At 43.9% G+C, this 23710-nt stretch overlaps 1 protein-coding gene and 1 long non-coding RNA gene across 4 annotated transcripts in view; one reads left to right on the plus strand and one right to left on the minus strand.

Moving 5' to 3' along the window:
* LOC113907358 overlaps window positions 1-4720 on the minus strand; it is a 73997-nt gene extending 69277 nt beyond the window's left edge. For both annotated transcript variants that reach the window (XR_003515176.1, XR_003515175.1), the window contains exon 1: window positions 4581-4720. This is a non-coding gene — a long non-coding RNA (uncharacterized LOC113907358). The remainder of the gene's footprint in view (window positions 1-4580) is intronic.
* A 67-nt stretch (window positions 4721-4787) lies between these two features.
* PITPNB (phosphatidylinositol transfer protein beta) overlaps window positions 4788-23710 on the plus strand; it is a 61330-nt gene continuing 42407 nt past the window's right edge. The window contains exons 1-6 of one of the 2 annotated variants that reach the window (XM_027566430.1): window positions 4788-4939; window positions 9719-9749; window positions 12736-12881; window positions 21986-22077; window positions 22704-22711; window positions 23228-23302. In XM_027566430.1, the coding sequence (XP_027422231.1) occupies window positions 4920-4939; window positions 9719-9749; window positions 12736-12881; window positions 21986-22077; window positions 22704-22711; window positions 23228-23302 (372 nt within the window). In that variant the 5' untranslated portion in view covers window positions 4788-4919. The remainder of the gene's footprint in view (window positions 4940-9718; window positions 9750-12735; window positions 12882-21985; window positions 22078-22703; window positions 22712-23227; window positions 23303-23710) is intronic. The other variant, XM_027566431.1, reaches the window with a different exon arrangement.

The following is a 23710-nucleotide window of genomic DNA, read 5'->3' on the forward strand; positions in this document are numbered from 1 at the left end:
TCTTGTGTGACCCCATGGGCTGTAGCCCACTTCTCTGTCCATGGGCTTCTCCAAGCAAGAATACTGGAGTGGGTTGCCATTTCTTCCTTCCTCCAGGGGATCTTCCTGACCCAGGGATTGAACCCGAATCTCCTGCATTGCAGGTAGATTCTTTGCTTATAGCCACCAGGAATGTACATCCACATACATGCATTCCAATTCATGCATTAGGATGAATAGTGATGAATGACAGTAGTTACCCTAGGGATGGAGGGAGTGGGGAGGACTTATATCTTAATTTAAATGATGGACTTCCCCGGTGGTCCAGTGGTTAAGAAATCTGCATGCCAATGCAAGGAACACCAGCTACATCCCTGGTCCGGGAAGATCCCACATCAAGGGGCTACTAAGCCCGTACACCACAACTGCCGAGTCCATGAGCTTGTGCTCCCCAACAGGAGCAGACACCACAATGAGAAGCCCGTACACGGCAAGTAAGAGTAGCCCCCAGTCGCTGCAACAAAAGAAAGCCCCAGTGCAGCAAGGAAGACGCAGCACAGCCAAAAAAAAAAAAGTTCTAGAAAAGAGGTTCTTACCTTAAAAAAAAAAAAAAAAATTACTGTTCTGCTCTCTGAAAGCTGTAGGTTTTAAAATAATTCCTGCGGCTTCCCTGGTGGCTCAGGGGTGAAGAATTCACCCGCCAATGCAGGAGACGTGGGTTTGATCCCTGGTCGGAAAAGATCTCACACACCGTGGAGCAGCTAAACTCATGCGCCTCAACTACTGAGCCTGAGCTCCAACAGCAATAAGAGAAACCTTTGCAACAAGGAGCCTGCACACTGCAGCTAGACAGGAGCTCCCGCTCACGGCAACCAGAGAAAGCCCACGCACAGCAACGAAGACCTGCACAACCAAAAACTTTAAATGATTCCCATTCACTGAAACCCTAATACATATCAGGTAATGTGTAAGATACACTTCATATCTGATATTCCTCGCAACAAATCTAGGTTGTAGATATCAGTAGCTCCTTTTTTTAAAATAGATGAATAAACTGCATCTGAAATTAAATGATTTACTCAGGGTATAAATAGTCAGCTAGTGGCAGAGCCAGGATTCAGGCCAAGGGCTTTCCACTGCAAGGCCCAATCCTGTCTCTTCCACAGCAGTACAATGTTACGACCTACGTGCTAATGTTTGACAATATTAAAGCGTTCTTGGAAATAACTCTTTAATAACAATATCTCAATCAAGATAATTCTAGAATGGGGAGACGATAAAGAAAAGAGGATGGCAAAATGCAGAGTAAGAAAAGCAAATAAAAGCTATGGACGGCACCCCTAGAAAAATGTACACAGACATGAAATATACACAATCTCACTGGTTCACAAATTTCCTGGGAGCAAACACTAAAAAGCTTTTGGAATCCAGGTTAAAAACTTCTCTTTAGGGGCAAAACCAGGCCACATTCACTTATAATATCTGAAGGACCATCCAAATTTCTTTGACCCGAGTTGCACCTTATTAACTAGCACATAAATGGTCCAAACATTGCTATAATCAGAAACCTTTTGGCTTGCCTCAGTAAAATCTACCACCATTCTAACTATAATGAGCTCTTTGTTCCAGAACATTTACAAGAGAAGTAATGCAGCTGGTGGTTACAGGAGGCTTCCAGAATTAAATTCAGACATCTTGTGTGTAAAGGTTACCTTTGTTGAAGGATGAAAGTTAGAACAAAGATCAACAGACATTAGGCTTAAAGGAGGAGGACCTTTTATAGAACCAGAAATAATTACGAATAAGTTACATCCCACTGTGGGTTCATATTTGCAAAAATGTACCAGATGCAACATCTTTAGTTTTTTTTTTTTAGTTTTAAAACAAGAAAATGCCACACAGCCCATTAGCTTATTTTTTCCCCATGTAACAGTCTTTTTCTTTATATTTCCTTCTTTCTCATTTTAGGCGATGGTTCGTCTTTCCTGCTCTCTTCAATATTTCCTCATTCTGCCATTTTAATCTCTTTAGCAGATGTAATGTACAGATATTTAGTTACACAGATTTCATGTTTTCTATCAAACTAGTTAATTTTGGATTAGCATGTTGTTTCCCTCAATACATACATCTAAACTGGTTGATTTCTTTATCTTGTGCTTTTCAATTAAGTGTTTTACCATGACTCCTCCATTGTGGAAAGAGACAGCGTCAATACTGTATACTAGTTCAGAGTTATGCTCCACCCAGCACACACTCTTTTATTTTACAACCATACAGTGTGGGGGAGGCAGAGTAATCAAGGGAAGTACTCTCAGAAGGCAACAGTTGAGCCTCATGTTACAAACAGCCCAGCCTGTGAAGATGAGGGAGGAGTCCCAATTAGAGGAAAACAGACTATGAAGCTGAAATTCACTTAGAGTAGTTAGTTGCACAATGCTATGAAAACCCCGATGAACCTTGTGACTGATCCAATATTATCTCCTTGGACCTTAAAATGCACCTCCTAGTGCTCTTGTTCAGCACTACCGTATTCAAATGGTAGACTGTCTATTCTCACCCTTAAGTATCACCTATAACTGAGAACAATGATTTGTCTTAAATATTGCCTACATGCCTCAACTTTTCATTTTTATTTAGAAAAAAGTCAGTGTACTGGAAAGAGATTTTGAAAATTTTAAAACCTAGATTTGAAACTTGGCTCTGTAAACAAGCTAGTTGAGTGACTTTTGCCCAAGTCACTTAACTTGGCTTGCGGAACACTTTTTTTTCCTTTTAAAAGCGTGCTAAAACACCTATCTCCTAATGTTGTTCTAAGGATGAAATGAGACAAACATTTCCATTACCTAACACAGTACTTGGCATATAACAGAGGCCTGATCAGTAGAAGTGACTGCCACTTTCTAAGCTCCCCCAAAGTAACAGCACGTGTTTCCCTGAATCCTCATCATCACAATAACTAGCACAATGCTTCACACATCACAGAAACCCAGGCAATCCCAGGGACTACCATAGGGGGCAGTTTCCAACTTTAGACAAATATTTCACTACTATTACTTTTCTTGGAGGCAGTCCTAACTTCACTGGGTGTACTTTATATAGGTTTATATATAAGTGTTTTATTACTCTTTTAATATTCTCTTAATAACCTTTCAACAGCTTCCAATGGTTCTTAGAATACAAGGTAAACTCTTTACGATCTATTTAGTCCCAGCTTCTGTCCCCTCCCCTTACTTAAGACCTTCTAGCCACACCTGGCTTCCACCTGCTCCTCAACTACTACCCCTAAGCGAATTTCAGCCTTACGGTCTATTTTCCTCTAACTAGGACAGGATGCCTCCCGAACTTCACAGTTCAGTTCAGTCGCTCAGTCGCCTCCGGCTCTTTGCGACCTCATGGACTGCAGCATGCCAGGCCTCCCTCACCAACTCCTGGAGTTTACCCAAACTCACGACTATTGAGTCCATGATGCCATCCAACCATCTCATCCTCTGTCATCCCCTTCTCCTCCCACATTCAATCTTTCCCAGCATCAGGGTCTTTTCCAATGAGTCAGTTCTTTGCATCAGGAGGCCAAAGTATTGGACTTTCAGCTTCAACATCAGTCCTTCCAATGAATATTAAGGACTGGTTTTCTTTAGGATGGACTGGTTGGATCGCCTTGCTGGCCAAGGTACTCTCAAGAGTCTTCTCCAACGCCACAGTTCAAAAGCATCAATTCTTCGGTGCTCAGCTTTCTTTATGGTCCAACTCTCACAGGCACACATGACCACTGGAAAAACCATAGCCTTGACTAGACGGACCTTTGCTGGCAAAGTAATATGTCCGCTTTTTAATATGCTGTCTAGGTTGGTCATAACTTTTCTTCCAAAGAGTAAGAGTCTTTTAATTCCATGGCTGCAGTCACCATCTGCAGTGATTTTGGAGCCCCCCAAAATAAAGTCTGGGCTATTTATCACAACTGTGGCCTCCTGAGAGCCCTTCTTCCCTTGATTAGTCGGCCTCCCCCACCAGTCCGTGTTATCTTATTCCTGGACTAGTACTTTCCACGACGCCCAATTCTCTTGTTTCCAAGTGAGGGACAGGGATAGTATCTGTTTTGGTGGTTGCACCCAGGGCTTATACCTGTGCCTGGCACTGAGCACGCGAGTGACCCAGCTACAACTCCTCCTACGGCCACCTCCTGGCTCCCGGCTGGAGCCCGGGTCGTGTGGGGGCTTCATCGGGACCCGCTAGCGTCTCCTCACAACCGGCCCCGTTCCCGGGTCCTAAGGACGCGCACTCCCTTTCCCCGCGGGGAGCTGGGCGGGACGGTGGGACGCCCCCGCGGTCGGGCCACAGCCACGGCCGGAATTCTGGACCCAAGGGTAGGGGATGTGGACTTTGGGAACTCGTGCGGCCACAGTTGCCCGCAGCGCGCGTCTAGGTCTGCGGAACCGGCGCGCAAACCCCCCACCGGACCAACCCTTCTCAGACTCGAATCTTTAACGCGGACTTCGCAACGGAGGCGTCCGTCAAGAAGGCGGCCTCCTTTCAAAAGCGGTGAGAAAGTTGAGCTCTTCTCACCAGAAAACGACTTCACGGAACGGACTCGGAAAACTCACCAGAGAGCGCAGGCTGCACTGACCTCCCCTCCCTCGATAGAACCAGACTGGAAACGCGAGCCGCCGCCTGGAGACAGGCCAACACGCGCTGAGCCCGCGCAGCCGCAGACGAACCTTCGCGCGCCCAGGGCGGGGCGCGGGACTGGGGCGGGGCCAGCTCCTCTCGCGCGCTGACGCGACGGGTCGCGGCGGAAGGGTGTGGACGCGCAGGCGCCGCGGCGGCTGGGACGGCAGGGGGCGGAGCCGCGCAGGCGCTTTGAGAGGCGGTAGCGGCGGCGGCAGCGGCGGCGGTGGTGGTAGAGGTAGAGGCGGCGGCAGCTGTGAACGGGTTCCGGAAAGATGGTGCTGATTAAAGAATTGTGAGTGGGACCCGTGGGCGTGAGCGAGGTTCCGGGGCGGCAGCGGTGGGGGATCCATTGACTGAGAAGTGGCAGAATATTCCTAAGAAGGAGCGAACCGCGGGGCCGGCCGCTCTCTGCGTGCGCCCCCTCCCGCCGGCAGGCGCCCCCGGCCCGCCTGAGGCCCCTCAGCGGTGCGCTGCCCGCTTCCCCCACCCCCAGCGCTGTTGCCGTGGTAACAGTGCCGCCCTCTCCCCCCCCCCCTCCCACCCCAGGGGCGGAGGAGGCAGGGTCCCGGCCCGAGCGCGTGGCTCCGGCGGGCGCGGCAGGGAGTTTCCGCTGGGACCCGCCTTCTCCCCAACCGCCCCCCCCACCCCAGTCTGAGACTGGGCCCACCCGCAGCCGAAGCCCGAGGGTGCGGGGGAGACGCGGTGGGTCTGTGATTTGTCATCCCCGGGGCGGAACTTGCCTGTAACCCGCGGGAGGTGGGCTTGCCAGCTAAAGGCTGCCCTGGTGGTCGGAGGCTCGAGGTGGGACGTAGGCGCCCCGAAGTTCCTGCAGGAGCTGGGAGTCGGGAAAAACCTGTCTTCGCTAGGAAGCGAAGCTCTCCCCATCCCGAGAGAGCCATCTCTCTGCTCTTGAGTCTCAGTTTCCACATCTTGAAGATGGGATGACACTGGGCTCCATGGACTTCCCCCGGGTTTAGATGAGGCGTTAACACGTGGTCGGTCGTATGGAAGGGCTCCCAGGTGCATCAGACCAGCTACGTGGTTTTGTTGAAAAGTTAAGGCATTTCCTACCGGCAAGGACTGTGACTACTGATCGCAGGAAATCTGGTTGGCAGCGAGTGTTCCGCTGTCACAGCTGGTTCATGTCAGCCACTGTTTGGGCAACTGGGGATTTCTAGTGTGGCCCATTCTTGGGTGTTTCAAATGCTCTTTTCATTATAAACTTTTGAAATTTTTGGCTTAATTTAGCTAATTCCAGACAGCTTATTTTTAGTGTTAGGTCAGATTTCTTTTTAAAAGTCACTCCTGTCGCTTCTCTGCTTAAAAATCTTCCGGACCCCCTTATCTCACTGAGAGTAAAAGCCAACGCCTTTAGGATAAATACCCTGGGAGGTTTTAACCACTATTTTGTTCTGATTTCAGTTACAGCCCTTCCCTTGCCCTTTCCAAGCTCAAGGTTTCTTTCTGTTCCTTCACTACTCCAGGAAAATAAGCTCAGTTCAGGGCCTTTCTGCTTGCTCTTGCCTCTGGGTGAAGAGCTCTACCCTCATTTTACTAATTCACGCCTTTTCAGGTCTTTGGTTAAATATCACTTTCTTGGAATCTCTTTCTGAAGATCCACTTGCAACCCGCACGGTTTGGTGTTTGCTTTTCCGGCTTCATTGTTCTTCATAGAGCTATCACCATCTAACGTGCTTCTCTGTTACTGGATGTATTCTCTCACTGTACATAAACTCCATGAATTTGTCTATTTTGCTCACTCTCGTATTCCCAATTCTTGAAGTCTCTGGCACATAGTAAACGTTCAATAAATATTTGTTAAAGAAATGAATGAAACATTCTAACTTTAGTCAGTGACAGCGATCCTGAGAAAAGACAAGTTTTTAGTTAAAATTTTATTAAATTAAAAATAATTCTCTTCCATTTCATTTGTATCATGTAGCATGAAAGTGTTAGCTCATTTATTACTCTGAAATTTTTGTAGTGTCTGTAGTTGGCAGGTGTTAAGACTTCTGGAGGAAATAAGAGAAAATTGACTTAGCCCAAGTCACACAGCAAGTAAGTTGCGGAACTAATTTTGGGTTGCAGATCTAGTAATTTTTCTTTTATTAGAGTTACTTCCTCCTTTCTATAATGTGAATTGTATTCAGTAGGTCCCTTTGACAGTTACGTGAGTAGTGTCAGGCTAAATCATGGAAAGCAATTCTCATTGGGAATTTGCACATTATGCTTTTTGTGAATCATTACTTTCTTTATAAAAATTTTAATGTACTGAGAAACCAATGTTGAATTATGCTCAAGGTGTAATACTTTTTTCTGAAGGAATTCTCAGTCCACTCCTCACCTGTGTCTCCCCTAGATTTGATTTCCCTCCTAAAGTCGTCTTTTTTTGTCTGTCCCGTGTGGCTTGTGGGATCTTAGTTTCCTAACCTGGGATTGAACCTGGGCCCTTGGCAGTGGACGCTCAGGGTCCTTACCACAGAGCTGCCAGGGAATTCCCATTTTTCTCCTAGATTTTTTGAGGTCAGAGGCTGTTTCTTATTCAAGTATTCCTGGTATCCAGCATAGCATCTAGTCTAGCACACTGTAAGAACTCAGTGTTGTCTAATGAAAAAAAAAGATTCTTCCTACTCACCTGTCAGTTTTCTAAAATTGTCCTTGGTCAGGAGCAATGAATAGGTGGGTCATCCCTATGTAAGGCTGTTTGTAAACTGTAATATACTTTGGCAAATGTTTGTTGTCTTTAAAAATGCCAGCTATTTTTGACATGAATTAAAAGGTTAGAAATAACTTTTTCAGGATGGGGAGTTACCTTCAAGTTGTTATTTAAGCAGTAGGTGAAATTTCCATTAGCATAAAATCCTGGTTTTAAAGAACTAGTAGGTTGTGTGATTTGCAAAAGTATTTTCATAACAGTTTTCAGAGAAGTTTGAAAATTTTCCAAGTGGTGTAAAAGTTGAATATTGCGTTTAGAATAATAATGCAAAATTAAAGCCTGTTTCATATCTCTCTTACTTTTTCTTAAATCTTGAAGTTACTTGACTCGTCATTCATTCAGAATGTCATAATCAGTCACTTTCATTTTGTGAAGTAAGTTTTCCCTATTAGTAAAATTATTCAGCAGTGATTCTTGGTTTTGTGAAACTTAAGGGAAGTCTTTAACTGTTTGCTTTCTATTCGTTCCTTCGACTTCCTCTGCAGCCCAGCATTCTCTGTGTGTGTGTGTGAGTGTGAGAGTGTGAGTCATGGATCCATTGACTGTAGCCCAAGTTCTCCTGTGTGTGTGTCTCAGTGTCAGTCACGGACCCATGGACTGAGTGTGAGTCATGGACTGTAGCCCTCCAGGCTCCTCAGAGTTCTCCTGTGTGTGTTGGTGTGAGTCATAGATCCACGGAGAGCCTTCCGGGCTCCTCAGTACACGGAGCGTCCTCCTTTGGGTCTTTGTTAATCCTTGCCCTGCCTCCCAAAAGATGGCTCCTGCTTCTCACTGTCTTTAAGCACCTAAGAGGACGTGTTAGCGATAGCTATGTTGCTTACTTTTTGAAACAACTTTCCAGAATTCTCTGTTGTTGAATAAATGTAATAGATTTCGTACCATTGTATTCCAGGTCCTGAAAGTATGCTCCCAACCTGTGTCTTTGTCTTAATCTCCCAAAATAGGCTCCCAGCCTATATCATAGTCTTCCCCCCAGTCCACTGCACCTCTCCACCCGGTTTTATTTTCTGTTACTGAGACGGTGAGCATGTTAGTGCGTACCCCGAGAAGACAGCTGAAATAAATGATTAGGTATTGGAAGGCTTTTGTACAAGTTTATTCTTGATGAGAAGAAATTAGCAACCACTGTGACTTGGAGAACCTTCATTGTCTTTAGACGATCATTATCAGAATGACAGGGTGATGAGTGACCCCCAGTAGTCAAGGAGGAGGGAGGGATAACAGGAGATACGTGGTAGAGATTAAGGTGATGTGAGCACTCAAGTATCAGTGTTTGAGGAAGACTGAGGAGAGAGCAACAGATACAAAGTGCAGCTGAAGAGAAGTTGGAGTGAAGAAAACTATTGGGAATTTCCTGTAAAATGAAAATTGAGGTGAAGCCTGTGGTATTTTTTTCCTCTCCTTAAAGTAGAGTTAAAATAAGATTTTAAGTGGCATTGCTATGGTAGTTAGATGGTAGGAGGGAACAGTCTTAAGAATGACCAGGTTGGGCTGGCAGGGTGGGTGGGGTGGGGTGGGGAGTTGCCCTCTTGGACCATGAGACATTTGATATTCGGGGATGGCCTTGGTTTTCAGACCTTCTTGTGGAACTAAGTATGAGAGTAGTTCCTAAAAAATCTGGAGATAAAATGCAATATCCTGATATAACTCACAGAATTCTTTTTTGGAATTCATCTTTAGGAGCATTATGTCTCTGTCCTAGTCCTCTTGTGTGTACAGGAACAGACTCTTGGACAAGGTCAAACAAAGCAACCTCATGGAGAATCCGCACTGAAAGGGGTTGTATTTATCAGGTTCAAAGTATTTTCCATGGTAAAGTAAGTCTATAGGATGTTTTACGTGGTTTTTTCAATAGACTGAGCAATAATTGCGTAGTAGGGAGCAGTTTTTGGAGGCATTCATTCGTGAGATGCAAGACATGAATTCTGTGAGAAAGTACCATAAAAACAAAATGCATAGTGTATAGATGGAGAATGAAACCATATTAAAAATTTCTTGAGGGCAGCCTGACCAGACAGTCTACAAATGATACATCGTGTACCCTGCAATTTTCAGTGATGAGTTTCCTCTTGTTCCTTTACTCCTCGCAAGAATCTCTGCAACTGCATTTTGGGGTCCTGGTATAACGAGGATGCTACATGTAAGTGATTGTTGAGAGTCAGCAATGGGTAGTTTTATTCCCCCAGTTTAAAAACTCTTATTTGGATCTGTAGTCAATGCGAGGACCCTCTTCCATAAATGACATCTTGTCCTATGCTGTCATTGCATTTAAAGCAAAAGGTCTTTTAATCGCGGAGATGAGTTTTAAAGCCAGCCACTTCGTGTGTAACGTTTGTTATCCTTTTGTCTTTTTAGCCGTGTGGTTCTGCCATGTTCGGTTCAGGAGGTAAGTCTTGCTTACATAGTTCATTTTGGTATGCTAATCTGAGGTAGTATTTTCATTTCTCTTTACTTGGCCGTATGCGACAGTGAGTTGTGATGTGTTAGAGATAATTAATTGTAAATGAATATCTGTCGTTACCCTGGCTGCTTTTGGAAGAGTCTGAGTGCGCTGGCTAACCTGTCCGGTGCAGGGATTCTGTCTGCACCGTGTCAGAGAATGGAGGTTCCAGCTGCAGCCTGGGCACTTCAGGGTTAAGTCACTGGCTGCTTGGAGAAACCGCCTACTTTACTGTTGGATATTTTAAACATTTCTTGTTACTTTAAACCAAAATCTGCTTTCCTGTGAAGTCTGCCTACTGTTTACAGTTTCTTCCACTTGAGCAGAAAGGGAAGGAAGGAAGCCTGTTCTCTCTTATCCATGGTGACCCTTCAGGGTAGCTTCTGGCAGTTGTGTCTCCTCCCCTTGGCCCTTCGTCCCACCTTTTCTGCCTGCGCTCCCGAGGTCAAGTGTCCCCAGCATGTGCATGTGGCCTGGCGTAATGGCACCTCTGGGCTTCCTCACTGGCCCATTATTGGCCCTCCTTCCCGCCTTTTCTGCCTGCGCTCCCGAGGTCAAAAGTCCCCAGCACGTGCGTGTAGCCTGGTGTAATGGCACCTCTGGGCTTCCTCACTGGCCCATTATTGGCCCTCCTTCCCGCCTTTTCTGCCTGCGCTCCCGAGGTCAAGCGTCCCTAGCACGTGCGTGTGGCCTGGTGTAACGGCACCTCTGGGCTTCCTTGCTGGCCCATCGCTGCTGCGTGTGCTGTACTTGTTGCTCCCAGCCGAAAACCGTCTTCTGCACGGGAGCGTGAGAGGCCATCGTCTCCCTCGACCTGCACACGGTACAGAAAGGCATCACCTGTTCGGAAAGCTGCGTGTCTTGTGGACGCAGCTATCAGTAGTACAGCTAGGAATGAAGACAAAAGCAGAGACGGCTCCTGAGAAATCAAGTTCCACGGAGCAAAACCCGCAAAGGCCTTGGGGTCCTCCTGCAACTTGCTCACAGCTTGTACTCCTTGGTTATCTGGGGCTCCTAGAGTCGAGACTCAATTGGAACCACTGGATTGGAAGTGGAACAAAACAAGCTGATAACCTAAGATGTGACAGCTGACAGAAGGCAGGCAGAAGAAAAAAAATGCAGGAACTGAAAACGAGTAGCCGCCTGGCGCTGTTTCCTGTAGACTTGAACACAGCCACAAGTACCACAGGAGGGGCTGAGGTTTCAAATGTGTTAGAAGACTCAGATAAGCCAGGCACCCCAGATCTGTACTTACACGATTGTTTGAACTCCAATGTGGAAACTGACATTTGGTTTTGTTTTTTGCTTTTTGTTTCAGCTAGTTGGATCGACTTGTTGAAATCTTTCTGAGTCTTGTTATTGTCACCCAGAATAATCTCAGCTTTTTGTTATATTCAGACTTAATATGCCTCCTGTCGTTGTTTAAGTTCTTAAAAATGAGAATGAAAGCCTAGTGTTATGTGACAAGTTATCATTCCATTAATAACATATTTTTGAACACTGTTGTTTCTGTGTAAATTTTTGTTACTCTGTTTCTAACCAAGATCAGGTTTATCCTCAGACTTAGAGGCATTTTAGTCCTATTTTTAAAATACGGCAGTGTTGAAAAGTGTATTTTCAAGGACTTAAGGATCGTAGCATTCCTGGACTCACCCTGGTGGTCTGTCATAAAGCCAGAAGGAAGAAGACAGCCCTTTCTGCAGTCTGAAATCTCTACAAAAACTGATTTTTGACATAGTTAAGAAATCTGTTTGGTTCCAGCTTCCTAAACCTTTCCAAATTTGTGTGTGTGAGAATTAACCGTCAATATACCATCATATTCCCATGGGCTTTTTTAGATAGGACTATTTGCTGAGCTTACAACCACCCTGACTTTTTGTCCCTCAAAATAAAATGTTAGTTTTGAATTACTAGTTTTTAGAGGTAGCCTTTCTTTGAAAATATGCTTTAAAAAAAAAGAGGAAAAAAAGAAAAACATTTCTTCAGGCTCTCATCATTAGAAGGAAGAAATGTAGCCAAATTTGAAGAGATTGGAGGTGGCGCCATGATTGAGCCACTGAAACAAATGAGAATGCAGGAACTTTGCTGTTTATCATTTGTTGGAGCTGTTGGAGATTCCGGATGGGCATAGAATAGTGCTGTCCACTCACAGGTGTTGGTGCGAGCCACTGAGAGTTCTTATCCACTTGAAAGTCAAAGAGAAAGCACTGTCAGCAATTTCTTGCGTTTTTATTTATAAGTAATACTCATTGATTTATACTTTAAAACCAGTTTCCTTTTACTGGAGAACTTCACAGTTAACAATTGAGACCCTAGATACCCAGTACTGTTTCTCTTTAGGTGGACCAGAGCCAAATCAGGCCAGCACAGACATACGCATGCAAAACAAGACCCCAGAGGGCTACTAAACTTTGCACTGTAGTGGTTCTTTGTATTTGCAGCTTTTATTGTCACTTTATAGTCCTTCTCATTATTGAGAACTGTATTCTCATTGCTCAGCTTTCTTTTTTGGCGAAGAAGTAACAGATATATTCCTGTCATACCTTCTTTAGGATTTTGTGAAGTAAAGTGAGATGTCATAGATGTGAAGATGATTTGGAAAATATGAACGTACATTTATTATTCAAAAAAAAATGCATCTTGACATTGAAACAAGTGGATAGTATGTATTAAAGCACCAGAATATTTGTAACTAACAGTTTTCCTAAATAATGGAAATCTTGTAAACTATTATCGTTTCCTGAAGCTTTATGATCATCTGGTGTTCATCTCTCCACACATTCTAATTTCTCATCTGAGTCATGTTTTCATGTGGGACATATGTGCTCAATGGTTGGGATGTGCTTTTCTGTATCTGCAGAAAGATTTTAGCACAGGAAGTTTTTGCAGTTCCTGCTGACTTACTGAAGTTCTGTACTCTTTGATATTTCAGTATCAGGTTGGGCAGCTTTACTCTGTGGCAGAAGCCAGTAAGAATGAGACTGGTGGTGGAGAAGGAATTGAAGTCTTAAAGAATGAACCTTATGAAAAGGATGGAGAAAAGGGACAGTATACACACAAAATTTATCACCTAAAGAGGTAAGCAGGGTGTTCGCGTTTGGTGCTTAGTCGTCATATTAAATAATCACACTTTGATTATCTATCCAGCCACGTATTAAGCATGTAACTACCTAATTGACTATTGGGTGTCATTTTCATTGTGATAATATGTTGCATTTTAATTTTTGAGAGCATTCCTCTCCTTTATTTTTAAACTGTGAATTGATCTGTCTGCTTATTAAAGAAATTTAAACAGAAAATGATAAATTAAAAGCTTAGTACCCACCTCGTGTTATCACAAATCCATATCCCTAGAGAGAAACTAGAAACAACTTAAAATTTGTTCCTGCAGATAATTTCCTACACATATTCAAAGAAATTTTTAAGAAACATAAAAATGTCACCCGGGTCACTTCTTTTTGTCCACAGCAAACGGGATCTACGCCGCACGCACGGTTCTGCACTCTGCATTAATTTTCATGCAGTGATACGTCGTGAGCATCCTTCCTTGTTGTTATTTAATGCCGTTTCCTTATTTTCAAAGCTGAGTAGAACGTCTTGGTGTGGCCATAGCACAGGTTGCTTGCCCATTCTCTAAACGATAAGTTGATTTAGGTGTTGAGGTGTTTGCCTTCTTGTCTGTTGCAGGTAATGTTTCCGTGAAGGTGGCTGTGCATAAATCTGTATGCCATAGGCTCCTGTTTCTCTGGAAGGAGTTTGTTACAGTAGGTTTGCTGGAAGTCCATGCTCTTTTAAAGTTTTGGTATTATTGCCAGATTGCCTTCCAAGAATTTGAGAGCATTCGTTTCCCCATAATTTTCTTTTTAATTTTTGCCGATGTGATGCACAGAAAATAGCCTCTTGTTTAAATTTGCATTTCTCTATCAGTGAAGTTAAATCTTTCGTATTAACTGGCCCTTTGAATTCATTGCGTGACTTGACCGTTCAGATCCTTTATTCATTGTTTTTGTCTCTTAGTTTGCAGTTCTTCTAAGTTTGGCAGTTTGATCTCTGTTTTCTTGTATAAATATTTTAAAATAGAAAATGCGTACTAATGCTTACGTAAGGGCAGAAGATCAGTGATGGTTTTACGAGTGTCTTGGTACTCTCCAGTCTCCAGGTTATCAAAGGCGGAGGGAATCGCTCTGCACTTGGCTCTCTTCTCTTCATATTGATTCATGGTGGGGTTTTGTAGAGCCTTTTAAAGTTGTGGATGAGCTGTGATGATTCTTATTTTTCATAATTCTCTCAGTTTAAGGCGGTTGCTTTGTTTATAATGACACATGAATATAAAGTGGGTTGTCACTTTGTAGAACCTTCAGTTTTACTTTGATGTTATCTTAGAACGCAGCATTTCTTTGCTTCTGCTGTAGGTCTGAGTGAGGGCAATAACTTTGATTAATGAATTATCCAGAAACTGTGTTATTCATGGTTTCTTTAATTCATTAGCACCTTCAGTCAGTTCAGTCGCTCAGTCGTGTCCGACTCTTTGCAACTCCATGAATTGCAGCATGCCTGGCTTCCCTGTCCATCACCAACTACCAGACATCACTCAAACTCATGTCCATGGAATCGGTGATTCCATCCAGCCATCTCATCCTCTGTCGTCCCCTTCTCCTCCTGCCCCCAATCCCTCCCAGCATCAGAGTCTTTTCCAATGAGTCAACTCTTCGAATGAGGTGGCGAAAGTATTGGAGTTTCAGCTTTAGCATCATTCCTTCCAAAGAACACCCAGGACTGATCTCCTTTAGAATGGATTGGTTGGATCTCCTTGCAGTCCAAGGGACTCTCAAGAGTCTTCTCCAACACCACAGTTCAAAAGCATCCGTTCTTCGGCGCTCAGCTTTCTTCACAGTCCAACTCTCACATCCATACATGACCACTGGAAAAACCATAGACTAGACGGACCTTTGTTGGCAAAGTAATGTCTCTGCTTTTGAATATGCTGTCTAGGTTGGTCATAACTTTCCTTCCAAGGAGTAAGCGTCTTTAATTTCATGGCTGCAGTCACCATCTGCAGTGATTTTGTAGCCCCCCAAAATAAAGTCTGCCACTGTTTCCACTGTTTCCCCATCAATTTGCCATGACGTGATGGGACCAGATGCCATGACCTTAGTTTTCTGAATGTTGAGCTTTAAGCCAACTTTTCCACTCTCCTCTTTCACCTTCATCAAGAGGCTTTTTAGTTCCTCTTCACTTTCTGCCGTAAGGGTAGTGTCATCTGCATATCTGAGGTTATCGATATTTCTCCCGGCAGTCTTGATTCCAGCTTGTGTTTCTTCCAGCCCAGCGTTTCTCACGATGTACTCTGAGGATGTAAGTTAAATAAGCAGGGTGACAATATACAGCCTTGACATACTCCTTTTCCTATTTGAAACCAGTCTGTTGTTCCATGTCCACTTCTAACTGTTGCTTCCTGACCTGCATATAGGTTTCTCAAGAGGCAGGTCAGGTGGTCTGGTATTCCCATCTCTTTCAGAATTTTCCACAGTTTATTGTGATCCACACAGTCAAAGGCTTTGGCATAGTCAATAAAGCAGAAATAAATGTTCTTCTGAAACTCTCTTGCTTTTTCAATGATCCAGCGGATGTTGGCAATTTGATCTCTTGTTCCTCTGCCTTTTCTAAAACCAGCTTGAACATCTGGAAGTTTACGGTTCACATATTGCTGAAGCCTGGCTTGGAGAATCTTGAGCATTACTTTACTAGCCTGTGAGATGAGTACAATTGTGCGGTAGTTTGAGCATTCTTTGGCATAGCCTTTCTTTGGGATCAGAATGAAAACTGACGTTTTCCAGTCCTGTGGCCACCGCTGAGTTTTCCAAATTTGCTGGCATATTGAGTGCAGCACTTTTACAGCATCATCTTTTAGGATTTGAAGTAGCTCAACTGGAATTCTGTGTCCTCCACTAGCTTTGTTCGTAGTGATGCTTTCTAAGGCCCACTTGACTTCACACTCCAGGATATCTGGCTCTAGGTGAGTGATCACACCATCATGATTATCTTGGCCGTGAAGATCTTTTTTGTACAGTTCTTCTGTGTATTCTTGCCACCTCTTCTTAATATCTTCTGCTTCTGTTAGGTCCATACCATTTCTCTCCTTTATTGTTCCCATCTTTGCATGAAATGTTCCCTTGGTATCTCTAATTTTCTTGAAGTGATCTCTAGTTTTTCCCATTCTGTTGTTTTCACCTTAAGTATATCTAAAAGTGTGCCTTTTGAGAAAATTTAGCATTCTTCATGGTATAACTTATATAGTATTCATAATACTGAATTTACTTAATGTTTACTCAGTTTTACTTTTCTAGCACTTGACGTTTACTCATTCACTGAATTTTACCAATACATAAAAAAAAACCTCCCTTTATTATCACCAGTAAATTCTCTGGGGCATCTAAAATAAACCAGAAAGTCCGATACAGGCCTTTGAGGCAGGCTTTGTGTGGTCTGTCTGCTCCCTGCCCACCTCACCATGCTAGGCTTGTGTCCCTCTGTTCTTTCGTTGCCAGCCTTCTCCTTACTGGAGGCCTTCGCCTGGCTCCGCAGATCCCTCTGCCCGCTCTGTGATCGCTGTCTCTGGATGGTGCTGGCGCTCAGGTCCCTGCTGTAGTTCACTGAGCCTCCCTCGCCTCTGCTGAGTTCCTTTGCCTCACATGCTCACTCGCCCATTGCCATGTTCCTTAAGCTCGTGGCACTTCAGGAACGCTACTCCTCTTTGCCTTTTGTTGTCTGCTGACCTATTTTCCACTTCCCCCTTCGGAAGGTGAGCTCTGGGTAGGAATTGTCCCTGTTTGTACACCGTTATTTACATGGTCCCTGGCACAGTGGACAGTCAGTAAATACTTGAGTGGATCAAGGTACGAGGTGTTTATTGTACGTAAGGTGTATTTTAGTTGATTTTAAAGTGAAAGATTACTTACTCAAGAAGACGTAAATTTTCCATTGGGGAAAGTGCCATTTGAAATGATTTGCCAAGGTATTATTTATCTCAGGAACAGGATTTTTTTCTTTTAAACTTGGCCCTGCATCAGGAGAAGCTACGTGTGCCCTGTGGTCACTTCTTATGTATTATTATAAATCACGTAAGCCCTCTGTTCTCTTCTCCCACTCTGACCAGGGTGTCTTACTGTACAGTACACAGGTTCACAGCCATTACTACGTTGAGGGTAGATTTGATATTGATAACACAATTGATAAAACACTTCAGTTGAATTTTAACTTGGAGTTAAATGTTCTTATTTTGTATTCAGAGATGGGGTGGGGGACAGCTGTGCACTGGCAAAGAACGCCTGTGCAGCTGGGCATGATTCTGTGGCTGACGCTTAAACTCTGTGATCGAGGTGTGTTACCTTGAGGTAAGCATGGTCGCAAATACTGGTTTATTGTGAGAGGATGTTTTGGGGCTAGTTTGGAGTAACAAGAGGATGAATGTCCTTTTTAGTTTGGTTTTGAAGGTCTAGCTCTGTTTTGTTAATTTGGCTACTATTTGTCCGTTTTCTGAGACTAAGCTTCCAAAACAGAGTTTCCTGCAAATTGCTGAAGTGACTTCCTAAGTGACACTGAGGGGGAGAACGAGGTATATACTTTTCTCTTGTGTATAAATGGCACCTTTGACTTGTCTTGTTAGAAATATATTGAAGTTGCCCTTGATGAAAATTATTCTCCTTTGAAATAGAATTGAAATTTTATTTTATTTGTGCATTTCCCCTAAATGTAGTCAGTTCATGTTCTCATATTAAACATGAAAAGCCAGTAAACTTGAAACAAAACTAGTTCAAAGGTTTGCTCATTTTTTTTGTTATAGTTGTTCAGTTGCCAAATTGTGTCCAACTCTTTGCTACCCTGTAGACTGCAGCATGCCAGGCTCCCCTGTCCTTCACTGTCTCCTGGAGTTTGCTCATCATATTCATGTCTTTTGAGTCAGTGATTTTATCTAATGATCTCATCCTCTGGTGCCCTCTTCTTTTGCCTTCAGTCTTTCCCAGCATCAGGGTCTTTTCCACCGAGTCAGCTCTCCACATCAGGTGGCCAAAGTATTGGAGCTTCAGCTTCAGCAACAGTCCTTGCAATGAATGTTCAGGACTGATTTCCTTTAGGATGGACTGATTGGATCTCCTTGCAATCCAAGGGACTCTCAAGAGTCTTCTCCAACACCACAGTTGAAAAGCATCAGTTCTTTGGTGCTCAGCTTTCTTTATAGTCCAGCTCTCACACCTGCACATGACTACTGGAAAAACCATAGCCTTGACTATACAGATCTTTGTCTGCAAAGTCATGTCTCTGCTTTTTCATATGCATTCTAGGTTTGTGATAGCTCTCCTTCCAAGGAGCAAGAGTCTTTAATTTCATGGATGTAGTCACCGACTGCGGTGATTTTTGGAACCTGAGAAAATAAAATCTGCCACTGTTTCCACTTTTCCCCCGTCTATTTGCCATGAAGTGATGGGACCAGATGCCATGGTCTCAGTTTTTTGAATGTTGAGTTCCGAGCCAGCTTTTTCACTGTCCACTTTCACAGTCATCAAGAGGCTCTTTTAGTTCCCTCTTCACTTTCTGCCATTAAAGTGGTGTCATCTGCATATCTGAGGTTGTTGATATTTCTCCTGCTGCTGCTGCTGCTAAATCACTTCAGTCGTGTCCGACTCTGTGCGACCCCAGAGACCGCAGCCCACCAGGCTCCCCCGTCCCTGGGATTCTCCAGGCAAGAACACTGGAGTGGGTTGCCATTTCCTTCTCCAATGCATGAAAGTGAAAAGTGAAAGTGAAGTCGCTCAGTCGTGTCTTAGCGACCCCATGGACTACAGCCCACCAGGCTCCTCCACCCATGGGATTTTCCAGGCAAGAGTACTGGAGTGGGGTGCCATTGTCTTCTCTGGATATTTCTCCTAGCAATCTTGATTCCAGCTTGGGATTCATCCAGCCTGGCATTTCATGTGATGTACTCTGTATATAAGTTAAATAAGCAAGGTGACAATACATATCCTTGACGTACTCCTTTCCCAGTTTGAACCAGTCTCTTGTTCCATGTCTGGTACTGACTGTTGGTTCTTCACCCATATACAGGTTTCTCAGGAGGCAGGTAAGGTGGTCTGGTATTCCCATCTCTTGATGAATTTTCCACAGTTGTTGTGATCCATACATTCAAGCTTTAGTGTAGTCAGTGAAGCAGAAGTAGATGTTTTTCTGGAATTCCCTTGCTTCTCTATGATCCAACGAATGTTGGCAATTTGATCTTTGGTTCCTCTGCCTTTTCTAAATCCAGCTTGAATATCTGGAAGTTCTTGGTTTCACATACTGTTGAAGGATTTTGAGCATTACCTTGCTAGCACTTGAAATGAGTGCCCTTCTACACTAGTTTGAGCATTCTTTAGCATTGCCCTTCTTTGAGATTGGAATGAAAACTGACCTTTTCCAGTCCTATGGCCATTGCCAAGTTTTCCAAATTTGGTGACATATTGAGTGCAGCACTTTAACAGCATCATCTTTTAGGAGTTGAAAGAGCTCAGCTGGAATTCCATCACCTCCACTGGCTTTCTTTGTAGTAATGCTTCCTAAGGCCCACTTGACTTCACACTCTAGGATGTCTGGCTCTAGGTGAGTGACCACACCACTGTGGTTATCTGGTCATTAAGACCTTTCTGGTATAGTTCTTCTGTGTTTTCTTGCTACCTCTTTTTAATCTCTTCTGCTTCTGTTAGATCCTCATTGTTTCTGTCCTTTATTGTACCCATCCTTGCATGAAACTATGTCAAACATAAAATGAGTTGAAATACACGTGGTAGAAAAAGCATCCTAGAATTAAAGTAATAGGCATTTGGAAGCACGATGAAGAAATACTAACATTTTTTTAGAGATTGGTCTTATGCTGACCTTCAGTAACTGATTGCCAATTTTCTTGTGTCAGCAAATTTTGTAACTTGATGAATATTAAGGTTTTTAGAATATTGGGCACTATGGAAATAGAATAATTAAGAATATACTTCTGGTACACAGCTATTTTTCTCCTGCCTTTTTCTAAGTTGACCAGGTGAACCATTGATAATCTGTTTGTCATACCTGCAGATAACAAGTAATCTTGTAGCTTGTATTTTTAAAAAATTCCCCACGTGGATTACATTATACCCTGATTAGACCTCTTCAACATTTAAAGGATTCTAGGTTCCAGTTTTTTACCAATGCAAGAAATGGTTTGGAGTGCTTAGATCTTCTTTGACTTTTAATGTGATGTTACTTTGATGTATCCTGTCTTCATTTCCCTGAAGTTATACCCCTTTGTGTGAATTTCCCAAGATTTCAAAAGTAGCACGTGCTCAGAGAATTAGCCCTCCTTTATTAATATCTTTTAAGTTTATGCCCTTGTAATCTTGGGCATACTGCATACGTGATAGTAATACTTCAGCTTTTCCAATGATTTAAAGATTTAATTTGCCACAATAGTAGGAGTTTCAAACCATAGCATTCTTTTTATTTGGCCATGCCATGTCGCTTGTTGGATCTTAGTTCCCTGACCAGGGATCAAGCCTAGGCCCTGGCTTGAAAGTGCCACGTCCAACCGCTGGACAGCCAGGGAACTCCTAAGCGGCACCATTCTTGTGTGCTGCCGAGGCCGGGAAGGGGCTGTCCAGACTGCTCTTCGTAGTTACACAGCACTCTGGCTGGTGTGGGGTCCATTCCACCTTCTTTGCTTAGCTTCTGAAATTCAGCATAGGAGTATTTCTGATCAACTGCTCAGTCTTACTGTGGGCTATTGTTCTTTCTCTTAGTTTAGGAAATTAAGTTGTGCTTAAGTTTTCAGAAAGCAGCGCTGATGGAAAGAATATACATTGGGCTTCAAGTTGGAGGATATCATTTTGACATTGTTATTTAGCTGTTTAAATGCTGGTTATATGAAATAATGAATTAATGGTTAACTCATAGTGTTATCGGGGGATTAAAGTGAAGAAAGGCATGTGAAAGCACCTAGCTACGTGTCAGCTTATAATTCAAAAGCACCCAGCTAGCTCAGTGGTATAAAGAATCCGCTTGCCAAGGCAGGAGACACAGGAGACATGGGTTCCATCCCTGGGTCAGGAAGATCCCCTGGAAGAGGAAATTGCAACCCAACTCCAGTATTCTTGCCTGGGAAATCTGTGGACAGAGGAACCTGGAGGGCTCCAGTCCACAGGGTCGCAAAGAGTCGGACACAACTGAGCGACTAAACCACAGCAACAACAGTTGCCGTTTAGTCAGCTCTCATGGCAGTGTGCCTGGTGCTTAACACATTACAGATCCTGTCTGATGGGATTCTCTCAGTGACTTTGCAGAGTGGGTGATACGGACTCCATTCAGCACAGGAAGGAGTTCAGAGAGCCCCTGATACAATATGGTCCAGGTCACACAGCTGCTTCAGGGCAATGTTGGGATTTGAATCCGATCTGTGGAAAGCCTGCGCACGGAAAAGTTTCTGTACCATAGGCACCAGTCAGGAAAATGGTCATTTCATTGGCACTACTGTGAAGGCTGATAAAACTAATTTCCATGTTTGTTAAAACTAATTTTCCAGTTGTGTGTTCTGTTAGTGGTGTGTCTGTGGTTGTTTTTGCCCACTTACCTGTTGGCATCTTTCCTGATAATCTCATGAATTCGCACGAGCTCATCATGTGTTGGTTACATAGTTAACCTGTCTGATCTGACCAGACTTGAGGCAGCAGTTGATGACATTTTCCAGGTCCACACAATTTTATGCTTAGGTATGTTTGCCTGTCTTCCTCTGTACACGGACCCTTCATATTATCATTTTTCTTTAAGTTTATTCTGTAAAATGTATTAAAAGGCTTTTATTCCGAGTCATTACCTTATTCTGGAGACTCTTTACTGTGTTAAGAAACAGTGTGGTGTGGTCTGATTGCCAGCGATGACTTCCGTGTCACACACAGGTTGAACAGTTTCAGGTAACTCTTAGATCTTGTATTACGGGAGTAGGTCAAAAGCCGTAAGAAAGACGGCTTCTGTTTCAAAACACAATCTTCTGTATGGTTAAACACAATCATTCTGTTGTCTCCACGTTAATGTTATACTTGAGTGCCCTTTGAAGCAGTCTGATGGGAGCCAACCAAGAAGCAGTGGCGTTGTTGAGAATATATCCAGTGTTTCTCTCCTCCCAGCAAAGTCCCTGCGTTCGTGAGGATGATTGCTCCCGAGGGCTCCTTGGTGTTTCACGAGAAAGCCTGGAACGCATATCCCTACTGCAGAACAAGTAAGTCTGGTTCCCAGAAACGGTCTCGCCCCTCTGCCCCGCACGCCCAGGGTCCCCCCCTTAGAGAAGGGTGACTCCGGGTGGGGCCTTCTGTTGGGGGGGTCTGCGAGAGCTGTGGCAGGAAAGCAGCCACGGGGTCCCTCCCCCAAGCCTTGGTGAGGGACATAGTTCCTTCCCAGATGACAGGCTCTCTGAGATCCTTGTTGACCAAGCAGGCTCCAAGGGCAGCAGATAAAAGGAATACAGAAATCTTACAGGTTACCCTCACGCACAAGCGTCGTTTGATGTAGTTTCAACAGTATCTTGCTTCCATTGCCACGTGGTGGAACTGTTTACTGTTGTTTGTTCCGTCAGCCTTGTAAATGGTGTTTTGCTCTTGTGACGTTATTCCTTTTACCATTGTTTTAAAATTACTTAAAATGATTAGATTGCAACTCCACAGTCTTAACATAGCCCATATTGTCATTTGTTTAGAGATTGTGTTTTGCAGATCTAAACCAAATGTTCTGTGTTGGCAGGTAGTTTAATCTTTGTGACATTAAATATTGTGGCAAACTATTTTGGCTCCAATTAATATTCTGAAAATTTTTCCTCCTTTGTTGCCGACCTGTTCCGGTATGCCTCAGTTGTAACGGTGAGTAAAACTGTTTCTGTATCACGTAGTCTTCACCTTTAAACTTCGCCCTATGTAGTAATTGCTTTCAACTATCTGTTGCTTTATTTTCCTAAAACTGCCCACCGCTGCACGGCCCTCCTCTGTTCTCCGGGCACCAACTCACACTCCACCACATACTCCACTATTAAGGGGCTCTTTGCAGCCTTACCGCGACATCTCCCTCTTGACTTTATTTTGCTTCTGCTACTCGCTTTGAACGTCACATCCGCTCAGCACACCTCACAGCTTCTGCAGCATTAGCCCTGTGCGCTACATGTCAAGCAGGGTTGTGTACGTTATTTAAATGCATGCAGCAAGCAGTTGGTTGGCCTGACAAGTCTGTGAAAGTTGGCAGCTAACGATTCTTTGTCACCTGAGGACCAGTCTTCTTGTAGAGTCAGAGCGTGGACGCTCGTGCCTGGGGATCGCGCCTGCAGACACAAGCCCGAGAACCGGCCAAAGGTCACTGTCATTTTGCTGTTGTGTTTTCTGCAGAACGAATATATGAAAGATGATTTCTTCATTAAAATTGAAACGTGGCACAAACCAGACTTGGGAACGTTAGAAAATGTAAGTCTTTGACTCTGGGCTTTCAGTGTAGAAAGCCTCCGAAATGGGGATACCATAGTCATTGTGTCTCCGCCAGCGTGCCGCCTACGGCCTTAGATGCGCGCCCGGCCACGCTGGCGTGTGTCAGACTGCTGCGGTGAGGCAGGCTTGCCGCCAGAAACCAGTGGGCCTTCCCTGTCAGTTCCTTGCCTTGGTGTGTGAGTGGACTTGGTGAGGCCGCTGTTTTTGTCAGCAACTCTCTTTATCTGGGATTGGGAGAGGGTAGGTAAACAAAACTCACAGATAATCCTTAAGCCAGTTTCAGCTGTTAATTTTTTTAAAAATTGTTTTTCTCATCTCTATTTGCCAGAGCTCCTGTGCATAGCAAAATTGATTGCTTTAATTTTCACCTCCATTCCATTTGGCCTG

Source organism: Bos indicus x Bos taurus, chromosome 17 (assembly GCF_003369695.1).
Source record: "Bos indicus x Bos taurus breed Angus x Brahman F1 hybrid chromosome 17, Bos_hybrid_MaternalHap_v2.0, whole genome shotgun sequence".
NCBI classification, from domain to species: Eukaryota; Metazoa; Chordata; class Mammalia; order Artiodactyla; family Bovidae; genus Bos; species Bos indicus x Bos taurus.